The 12,174-nt window shown below is 27.0% G+C and overlaps 1 protein-coding gene across 9 annotated transcripts in view; it reads left to right on the top strand.

Annotated features, from left to right (window-relative positions):
• The window catches only part of ACC (acetyl-CoA carboxylase), a 390,006-nt gene that overhangs the window by 357,734 nt on the left and 20,098 nt on the right, over window positions 1-12,174 (top strand). For all 9 annotated transcript variants that reach the window (XM_075363681.1, XM_075363682.1, XM_075363677.1 and 6 more), the window contains 6 exons: window positions 869-1,138; window positions 2,033-2,153; window positions 5,634-5,750; window positions 9,846-9,937; window positions 10,457-10,600; window positions 11,730-11,850. In XM_075363681.1, coding sequence (XP_075219796.1) covers window positions 869-1,138; window positions 2,033-2,153; window positions 5,634-5,750; window positions 9,846-9,937; window positions 10,457-10,600; window positions 11,730-11,850 — 865 coding nt within the window. The remainder of the gene's footprint in view (window positions 1-868; window positions 1,139-2,032; window positions 2,154-5,633; window positions 5,751-9,845; window positions 9,938-10,456; window positions 10,601-11,729; window positions 11,851-12,174) is intronic.

Here is a 12,174-nt window from a genome sequence, read left to right on the forward strand (position 1 = left end):
ATTTAATTTTGCTTTCTTAGTCCAAATTATTGTATCACAAAGTCATTAAAAAATAGTAAAACTTTAAAAAAAATAAAACTATTCAATGGAATCATATCCTAAACAAAATATGTTTTATTGTAACTTCAGAAGAAAAAATGAAAAAAAAATTATTGAATCATTGTTAACAGACAGCGGTTACGTTGTCATATAATAAATTTGCTGTTGATTTCACTATTTTTTTCTTTTCTAATTTTTTTATTTAATTTATTTTTTTATTTTAGGTTTTTTCTGTATATCACCAAAGTGAAAATTATTTTATACAGAGTTAACTGGGTTGAATCCCTGTCTGATTCTTTCCCTAACCTATTTTCAAATGTAGATAACTGGTACTCCATGGATTCATATCCTTACTCTGTTTCTTAATGTGATTTTGAGTTTACAGATTAGTGATTTGGGTGTTTTGCTAAAGTTAATACTTACTTGGGTGTTTTGTTTAATTAATACTTACCTTAATTCAGTTGAATAACATTTTACACTTGCGTATGATATTTCAGAAAAGACATGACTTTATATTAATGAATTTTTTTTTTTACATGTGAATGTAAACCATACTCTCAGAGCTAAATTTCTATTAGAGAAATTACCTTATGGTATTAGAACATAATGCTTATGGATATTCTGCATGGAGTGTTGATGGTTAAGCTGGCCATTTTAGTCAGTGAAGCATATTTCGATTTTTTAATTCTGCATTTCTATCTGTCCACTAGATAGAGTTTCTTTTATTTTTTTAACTCCCTACCAAAAACACTTATTAGTTCTTTCTTCAAAACTTTGCTCTGATGACCCAATAATAAGTAAATAATCTTATGCTGGCATTTAATTTTAGGTTGGTATGGTGGCATGGAGAATGACATTGAATACACCAGAGTATCCAGATGGAAGAGAAATTATATTGATCGCCAATGATATCACATATCAGATAGGTTCATTTGGTCCTAAGGAAGATATTGTGTTCGGACTCGCTTCAGAGTTTGCTAGGAAGTTGAAGATCCCTAGAATTTACATTTCTGCTAATAGTGGTGCAAGAATTGGTCTTGCTGAGGAAATCAAAGCGCTGTTCAAAGTGGCCTGGGAAGATCCAGAAGAGCCAGATAAGGTAATTTTATTTTTGTATAGGACAATAATACCATAAAAATAATGATTTTATTTAAATTCAATGGAACATCCTAGGTAAATTAAAGTTTTGACACCAGTGATTTTTACTGGAATCTTTTTTGTGTTTCAAAATCTTTTAATTCCTGTTTTTTTTCTTTTGTACTTATCATATCCAAGAAAACTGACAATTTGAGTTTATGAGTATGTATAAGATGTCCAAAGATTAGGATGACTGTCACAAACAGTACTATCAGCTTTATATAAGGCTCAGGCAGTGCTGGGAAAATGGAATGAGTATTAAATTGTGGGTTAACAACCAATTCCTTTCTACATAAGTGTGCCATCAGATGTAATATACTTCCAGCAAGATCACCTATCATCCAAAAGCACATTATTAAAGCTCTTGTATTGATATGATAAATGTTGTATTTACTACAGTTACCTTTGTAAAATACTGTTTGATTTATTTAATATTAATTATTAATTAGTTCCTTATAGAACTTAAAGAAAAATATAATTTATAAAGAATTTCTGATTCATATATGTACCTGCTTTTGCAGATCCACATATATTTTTTTCAATTAAAAAAGGTTGTTAACCACTTCATAATATTTTTGTAATTCTGTAAACATTATTATTTAACATTTGATATAAATTCCATGCAAATGTTAAATATAAATTGTCTTATATAAATTCTATTTCAAGTTAACCTGAAGAAGACTAAATCAGAAAATTATTTTTAATTAAAATCATTTGAATAACCTTCATAAATTATTGTTAATATACTTAAGATTAGCTGAAAATTATTTCATTTGATATAAATGAAATAAAATATATAATACTATTATATAATGTTTTTTTCATATTTAATTAAATTTTTCATTTTACTTTAAAGGGTTTCAAATATCTTTATCTTAGTACTGAAGACTATACAAAAGTATCTGCTTTGAATGCTGTTGAAGTTATCTTAATTGAAGATGAAGGGGAAGCTCGCTATAAAATCACAGATATAATTGGTAATTCTCTTCTTTTTATTTTATTCAAAAATATTTTTTTAATTTTTGTTATTTATTTATCTTGTTCTGCTCATATGCCTAAGCCATCTTAATCTGTTTTTGTTCTTATCCTTTGATTTCTAAATCCCAAATTTCTTCCTCACTTTGTGTTTCACTCTATGAATTCTTGGTTTTCCAATATGATCTGTCACAATTTCATTTCCCTAACATCCATTAATTTTATTTGTGTCCAACTCACTTATGTTTCTGCTCCATATAAATTGTAGGTACAAAACAAGCTTATACAGAATTTCTTTATAATGAGTTGTTTCCTTCCGTGTTTCATAACAAGCTCCTTACACTTTGATAGAAAGCCTGCTGTACTCATCTATTAATTTTCCTGTTTATAATGCGATCATTTTACTACTTGAAACATATAAATTAATCTGCTATCTCTAAATCTGTACTTTTATTTTATATTGCCTCTTTTAATTCATCTTTTAGTTATTACAACAGTATTGTTACTTTTGTCTACCCTATTTACATTCACCATTTTTTTGTTACACTTTCTCCGTAATTGAACTAATTTTACTTTTGTCATTCATCATCTTCCATCATCATTATATCATAAAAGAATGGTCAATGTCATATTTGTGACATTGACAATAAGTAGGACATATGGTATATGTCCTACTTGTCAGTAATTCAAAAGGCCTCAGTAGTTTAATTAGATAATACCTATTCAAGTAGTCAGTAGCAGCGTAAATTAGGTGTAAATGTTTTCAATATAAAGTCCTGCTGAATGTAATTAGAAAGAATAATGATTTACCATTCATTGATTATAAACACTTCTATACCTAGATAGTATATATATATATATATATATATATATATATATATATATATATATATATATATATATATAATATAATATAATATTTTTTTAGCATCTGCAAAGTACAGAATTAGAGAAGTCTTATCTTTACTTTTTTATGTTCAAAACATTTTTGGGCCTAAGCCCATCTTCAGTGATATTTTTTAATAATTCTTCATCTGTTTACTTTTACACATTAAATGTTATTTTTTTACTTTTATTTTGTAAAAATTTTCATTAATAAAATTTAAAAACATTTTAAAAATTCAGAACAATTTGTTCAGTCAAGAAAATGAAAAAGTATAGCAGTAATTATTCATTTATTAATATCTAATCTGTGTATGCAGACTTAAATAATTTTAATAAGAATGTTCCCATCAAATTCTGTTTGCAGATTTATAAGTCTGAATTAACGTTTATATATATATATATTAACATTTAATAAATATATAGACAACCATCTCATAAATAGTAATCGTAATATAACTAATTTAGAAATAATCAAAAGAGTAAATATTGAACGTGAAAACAGTAATAAAAAGTTAGAAATTTTAGAAAAATTATATATATATAAGTAGATAGATATAAACTTAAATTCAACCTTATAAATCTGCAAACAGAATTTGATGGTGGGGACATTCTTATTAAAATTATTTAATTCGGTATACACAAATAAGATATTGATAAATTAATAGTTATTGCAATATTTTTTCATTCTCTTAACTGAACAAATATTTGTTCTGAACTTTTAAAATGTTTTTAAATTTTATTAATGAAAATTTGTATGAAATAAAAGTAACAAGATAAAATTTAATGTGTAAATGTAAACAGATGAAGAATTATTAAAAAGTATCACGGAAGATGTGCTAACGCCAAAAACCGTTTTGAACATAAAAAAGTAAAAGTAAGAGTGTTCTCTAATAATGTACTTTGAGGAGGCTGAAAAAAATATTATATTATATATAGTTATTTAACGTGCAGAGGAGAAAAAAATGGAATATATAGAATGGTCCAAAGGTCGCAGTACAGCCTATTATTTCAGAAGTTGTTAAGAAAATGAAACATTTGGATACACAAATGTAAATTAGGTATGAGGACCCACCTTTGGGGCATAACACAATGGCCACCATTTTGAATTGCCATCCATTTATTTAAATGGAGGAGGGGGGTGATGTGATGTATCAAAACAGATTGAAATTTTACCAGGAATTCATTTCTGTGATCAAATCTCACATAACTGTTACAGGTAGGAGTTATAACACAACAATGGCCACCATTGTTGTGTTATGCTCCAAAGGTGGACTCTTATACCTAATTTACATTGGTGTATCCAAATGTTTCAGTTTCTTTACAACTTCTGTAATAATAGGCTGTACTGCAACTTTTGGACCACTCTGTGTGTGTGTATATATATATATATATATACAGATACATATACACTGTGACATGATGTGTTCTTACTTTATTTTATTATAGACCTTACTTAATTAGTTTCTGTTCTTGGTCAGTCAGACTTCTGCACTCTTTCAATCCCATATTATATCCTCTGCCCAATTCCAGCCCAAATGTTTCGCTATTCATACTTACCTCTTAATGCCCTCCCACTTTCTCTTGTTTCTAGAACTTTTTCAGGATCCATTCTCATTAGATGGCCAAGCTGATCCAATTGATTCTTTTCAATTGTTAAGAAAGAGAAACACTATCTATTTTTCTCTATCTTTTTCAATTCTTAATGATTAATGATCATTAAATTCTAAATGAATTCTTAATGACTTATCGTTTCAAACTTTTCCTGATAACTTTGTTATGCTCACAAAATCCTATCTGGTCTTACTCTCTAGTCTCCAATGTTAACATTTCTTTATGACATGAGATTTAATTACAGAATCAGTTATACTTTAAGCAAAGATTTTAATTAACTGCAAATCTCTATTAATTTTTAAAGTATGTATCCTTACTAAAAAATATAAATTTATGTTTTGTTATTACTCATCGTAGTTTAGACAGTATAAACAAATAGATGCGCTGTAGTTCTAGCTGAAGTCCATGAAGTAGTGTTAGCACAGCTAATAGTACACTGAAGTGGATAATGTACCACAACAGAACATTGTATGTAGCAAGTAGCCAGTTACTGATCCAGCAATACATTTCCACCCTGTGTATTGACGGAGCTGTCTAAACTTTGATGAGTAATACTTGTTTTTATTATTTTACATTATACATATAAATTCTTTAGACTATAATAAAATAATTCAATTTATTTTCTGTATCTTCAGTATGGGTATTACTGGTATTAGGGAAATTCACTTTGTGCAAAGGAACATAAAAGCTCCCCAAACATTCATATAAGATTTGCTGAACAATTAAATTAAGAGTTTTGATCAAATTAAGCAAACAGTACTGTAATATATAATTTCTAAAATCATTTTTATATTCTGTTTTCTTGCACTGAAATCTTTATTTTTGAATATTGATCTTTGTATTTAATTGTTTATATTTGATGTATATTAATTTAATATTTCATTAACGATCTGCTATTTGAGTTACATCTGCGTAAAAACTATTATTGATTTTTTAATCTGGAATATTTATTTTTATTTTTATCTGTATAATTTTTTATGTTACAGGTAAGGATGATGGATTGGGTGTTGAAAATTTGAGGCATGCAGGTATGATTGCAGGTGAAACATCACAGGCCTACAAAGAAATTGTTACCATTTCCATGGTTTCATGTCGTGCCATTGGTGAGTATATTTCATATATTTTTATAAAAACTTTTCATGATGTATATTCTGTTCATCCATTCTATTTATTCCTGTGTCTGATTGAAAAAATGCATTCAGTTGTATTGGATTTAAAGTACAGGAATTTTTTGTTGAGGGAATTATAATTAACATCTGCTATAACAACCAGCTTTTATTTAAAAGTAATTAGAACTACATATTAATTTAACACTTTCAATACTGCCAAAAAAATAAAAATTTTACTGGTTGACTAATTTTTTCTACGTTTTTTTTTCAATAAAGGGATACTTAAATTTAAATAAAAATCCATTTTTAATGTTTTTAAATCTTTTATAATTTTTTATTATATTGGGCTACAATGATCATCTATAGTCACTGATATTTATAACTTAGCCAATGACTGATGAACAACTATCATTTCCATTTAACCCATTTCTTCAGTGTTTCATGAATACAACAGCTAACAAACAATTTTTTCTCTGTAATTTTGAAATAACTTTTCAATGTTGTTATGTCTAACTGGAGATTATATGTTGATGTTTGTATATGTAAATGTTCAATATATTTCAACTTTTTTTTTTTTTTTTACAACTTTTTAGATAAAAATATTACATATGCTATGTAAATAAATGTGATATGTTTGTATTTGAATCAAGAGTTATCAATAATCAACAATGAACAGTTTGGTACATATTTTCATTTATTTAATTTTTTTATAAATACTTAGGTTATACTGTTAAAAAATGTTACTCTGCATAATCGTCTGTTTGTAAAACACAAAAAGCAAAAAATGTAAATTTTGAATGAACAAATTTTTAAATAAATGAACATAATTATTTATAAAAAACAATAAACAATATTTTTATAGAAGTAAATGACAGAAATAGTTCTATTAGAATTACTTATTATTCACTTAATACAAAAATCACACACAAATATACATTGTATTTTAAAACAAGTTTACAAATATCAATATCAAAATTTATACGTGTATTAAAGTATATAAAAAATAACATTATAAAAAGTGGAAGTACAACAAAATTAATTTTATTGTAACATATTGAAAAGAAAGAAAATGGCAAAAAACAGGTATAATATTTATAGAATACTATTCTTCAAAACATTTACTGAGACATAAGGCTGAGACCTAGGACAAACAGTCCTAGGTTACATTGTGAGCGCAGTGATACATTGTGTCTTTGAAAATCATATCACCTGCACATACTCTACATTTTTTTTTGGGATACTCTCTTCTGTCCTGGTGGGTATGGTGGTGTTACCTGAAAGAGGTGTGTCGTTGATGGCTCCTCAACATCAGCACGTTCTAAGAAGTCAGATTCTCCTGACCATTCATCTAATGAGAGAGAAATATCATTGAAACTTTTTTCAAGAAGAGCTCTTTGTTCTTTGGCACTTCAAATTATATTTCTCCCTATCCAATCTCCTTTTTCAATCATTGAGTTTGAAGTTATACCTCCTGATGTCAATGGTACTGGCTCAGATGGCGATGAATTTTGCATTTTGGAATGCGATCTCTTGAATTCTCCTCGAGTACGACCATCATAAAACAAATAAAATTAATTATTTATAAAAGTAATTACCATTGAAAAATATTATTTTTTGTGTTATACAATAACCTAAGTTTTTGTACTCGGCAAGCATGAATCAGACTTAACAAACATTTGTTCTATTTTTGTGCACTTTTGAATATAGTAAATAAACATCATTATATAACATAAGTAATAAATAATATCACAATAAAATAGTTTGAATCAAGTATATCAAAAATATCATAATATTTAATTATAAATAAGGTATAAAAATTTGACTGATGTGGATTTTTTTTTTGAGATTTAAAAGGTTTATTCCATTTCAGTTTTCTAAATTTTATATATGTATATAAATTTGCAAATAATAATAATACATCAACAAATTCATTGAAAAGATAATATGAAATATTATATATATATATATATTATCATTAATATAATATATTAATGATAATAGTTAAAACAAACTGAAAAAAAGTGTAATATTTCAAAAGAAAAAGGTAAGGAAATACAGTACAAGAGAAATCAAAAGCAAAACACAGTGTAGCAATATAGTCTTATTTTTAAATATAAAATCATGGTAAAATTAATAAAGACAAAAAATTATGTCAGTAAGTTATGCAGAAATAATGAGGAGAATAAATACTACATATTGTCAAAAAAATAAATAAAATGTCATTGAATAATTTTCATTATACTTTAAAAAACACATTTAAATTTAAAAACACAAAAATGAAGAAAAAAAAATCAGCCAAAAGTTTATATAAAAGACGCAGGAAAACTGTAGTGGTCTATGTGCAAAGGAAACCTTATTGAATGACTGTAAGCAAGTGCCAACCTTGTAAAAATGACAGCAAGCAAACAAAAAAAAAAAATTTGTGCATAAAAAAGGATAACGATGGTAGTGCACAGTCACCCAGTAAGGCCAGTGTGACATGTTAATAGAAATTAATGCTTAATTGCTATATATTTTTTGTAGAAGTTAAGCCATTGCTTTTTTAATTACTAAAAAAAAAATTAAACTTATTTTAATTACATGCAGTTAACAATTCATTATGTTTTGTGGGACTTGAACAGGACTATCAGGACATTTCCACTTCATTAGTAACGATGAGTACAGTATTTAGCTCTTAATAAAGGCTACCATTGTGCTGCTTAGTAAATATTACAATATTTATCTGTAAATTTTTAAGAGTGTGCAACAATTCTCACAATAATCAGTACACAGTTCAAGTAATAGTCAACAGTTATGATTTATGGATGGATCATAACTATTTATTTATTTCTGATGTGTATGTACTATTGATGCATAAGAACAATATTTTGATTCAAGAACTATAATGTTGTCAGTTCTCATCCAATAAAAACTGCTTACATTAAAAAGTATAAGTATAGGTAATTTCAGTAAATCTACTGATTGAATGATAAGGACACGCCAATAAGTCTGACCTCATTCATAACCTAATGTTGCACAATATCTGGAACATCTCAGAGATCAGCATCCTGAAAAATTGAAGTTAAAAGTACTACAGATAAAAAATGCTGAAGGCAGTATCCACATACATTAAGCTGGTTCCTGTAGATGACCGTAGTTAACCACCATTTGGCTTAATTTGAATTCTTGCTGATTGTATTTACTAATGACTGTAGCAGTTGATATCGCTTTAAAAAATGAACTCTGGGGTTTGTTTTTGTTAGGTTTACTTTAAATATTTTTAGGATGTATTTTTTCTCTAGAATGTAGGATTACCGCTTAGAAATTAATTTTTAAATTACAGAAAATGTTTTTTATGTTGAAGTGTTTTTCTACCTTCCACCTGTTTACTGTTAGCTAATACATCTATTTTATCTGCCTGAAACATTTTCAACTTATTCTAAATATGTGTATGTTACATAGAATGAAAGTATTTTTTTTTTTATATCTGTATTCTGGATGCTTTTGCATTTATCCTTTTATTTACTGTAATATTACACAAAGTTGTACCACACATGTTTGTAGTGTAATTAAAAATATTAAAAGGTTGTCGCATAGTGTTACATTATCTTGATTACATTTTGTGAAATGTACTTTTAAGTAGATTTCAAACAAGGTGTAATGAGGTATAGAGGCTAAGTCTAGATTAAGTTCAGTTTCTGTAACGGGTCACCAGGGATAACAAAAAAAATTAAACCTGTAATCATTTATTAATTTTGGCTTATTGAAACTAAATTATCTGTTTATCAAATATGCATTTAACATTTTTATCTATATCTATTTATTTACTATAATCAATTAAAGAATAATTTCCAATGCTATAATTTTGAGTGCTATATTGTATGCTTATGAAATAAGTTACATATTTTTTATTTTACTTATACAACCATTCAAGGCTTGCCATTCGCTATGGTAATATTCATATCAGTTTATTGTTCAGCTGTCCGTGATATAATTTCTGGCAAGAACCTTTTTCATCATAACGTGTAATTTCTGTCATTACTTACTGCCTGTTTTAATGAGATAATTAAATGCAATATTATATTTTAATAATTCATTATTGTTGTACAGGTATTGGTTCTTATCTTGTGCGACTTGGACAGCGAGTAATCCAAATTGAAAACTCTCACATCATCTTAACCGGATACAGTGCTCTGAATAAGGTATAAATTTTACGTTATGATTGTAACTTTATTACTGTGCTATTTGGAAGTATTAAGAGTATCAAAAACTACATTTTATGAATTGCACTATTCAATTGTAATATTTATCTGTGAGTTCTGGGCAAGACAATAAATCACTTATCCTCACAGCATTATGGTACCATTATACCTTTAAATTCTTAAGAAGTAAATCTTAAATTGTTAAAAGGTAACTGAAGATATCATGTGAATAAACACTCACATTTTATACTAGTTCTTATAGATCATCGAATTAGTTCACTACAAATAGACTTATTTATAGTGATGTAGTCAAAGCTTACCAACCAGCTTATGACTCATTATATTTCACTTTCATTTTTTGTTTGCACTGTGTTGTCATTGACCTTCAGAGACCCCTTCAGTGTGCTTATATGTTCACATGTATAACAAAACAGGTGTTTGTAATCAGTACCTCTTAAAAGTATTTCTGACAAATAAAAATTATGTGTATAATAATACTATCTTAACTTTTTTTTCTAGTTGCTTGGAAGAAAAGTGTATGCATCCAATAATCAGCTTGGTGGAATACAAATTATGTACAACAATGGTATATCTCATAAGACTGAACCACGCGATCTAGATGGTATTTATACGATATTGAAATGGCTTTCATATATGCCTAAGGTTTGTTTACACTTTACTCTTTTTCATTTTCTTGCAAAAACCTTTTATCCATTAATTTGGTTACATATGTTAGTTAATTATTAATTAGTAGACTTGTTGGTTTAGCATATTAATGATAACAATAGCTATTACACTATATTATCCATGAGAGATATAAATGTTTTTGTTTGTACATGTCCAGGTCAACATTATTTATTTATATGGTTTACTTCTTTTTAAATTCTTTGTTGTAGTTAGTTTGCATTCTAATTTCACTGACAGTGGTAAAAATTAGACATTTTATGATAAATCATCCATCACTCCATAGTATATGTAATATAAAATTAGTCAGTTCTTTTTAATTTTTACAAATTTTCACATATTACTGTGTTATCATCAAATATTTTCTTTAGCTTTTAATTATTATCAGAAGCTTTCACTATTTTTGTAATATCTTAGTAAATTTCATTCTGAATTATCAGTAAGTTTAAAATAGTGGTAATGCAAGTTGAAAATGTTATGATGTATTTCTCTTGGATCATAAAAGTGAAGCTTTTATATTTATTTTGGTATTTCTGTGTCTATGCACATTGAAAAAATAAGTTTAATTTTATGAAATTAACTGAACTGCTTAAAAAAAGGTGGAGATGAATATTTTTGTTTATGGTTATTTGAGTGATTGATTTTTTTGTGTAATTTTTTATATTGATAACATTATATCAGTATTTTTTGAAATTCTGTTTTCTTTATCACATCGGCATTAATACACTAATTCAGCAATAATAATTAGCTTAGCCAGAATTGTCTACCACTGTATTGCTACCTTTTTCCATTAAAGCTTTCCTCTTCAATTATTGTGCTTCAGCATTTTCTGTGAAATCGGAAGAGGATGAAATGTATATAGTTGAGTTCTGCTGAATAGTACTCGATAGCTTTTCCAATCTCATTCCCAATCTTAGAGTCAAATGAAGTGGTGGGAAGTAGCTTATGAAGTTTAACTGTCACGGGAATTAGTTGTAGCACAGCATTAAATACTTGTGCAATGTACCAAACTGTTTAAATGACTACTTCTACGGCAATGTATAAAAGATATTTTAAAAATGAAATTATACTTATTAAAAGTACTTTCTATCATGTTGTCTTGTTTCAGGATAAATTGTCTCCAGCGCCTTTTATTAATTCAGTTGATCCAGTTGACAGAGAAATTGAATTTATTCCAACTAAGACACCGTACGATCCAAGATGGATGTTGGGTGGAAGACCACACCCTAGTAAGTATTCTATTGCAGACATGATATAGTGTTAATTTTTACGATTTTTATTCGTAATTTTAAAAAAATTGAGGTATCAGGTTTAATGGCATTAAAGTAATTGTTATTTTTTTTTTTTTTATGAAAGAGGTTTCTTCCTCATATTGAAAATTGCAATGTTTCACTTAATTTTTTTTTTAAAAAGTTAAATTTTTGCTGTAAAACAAGTGTTTTTGTTTAAATAATTTTACTGACACATTGACAATTTTCTTCTCTTTTACATTATTTGTTGCAGTCAGTTTTATATTGTTTTATATTATATATTTAGTTACAGAAAGACTATAA

This window comes from Lycorma delicatula, chromosome 4 (assembly GCF_047948215.1).
Source record: "Lycorma delicatula isolate Av1 chromosome 4, ASM4794821v1, whole genome shotgun sequence".
Lineage (NCBI taxonomy): Eukaryota > Metazoa > Arthropoda > Insecta > Hemiptera > Fulgoridae > Lycorma > Lycorma delicatula.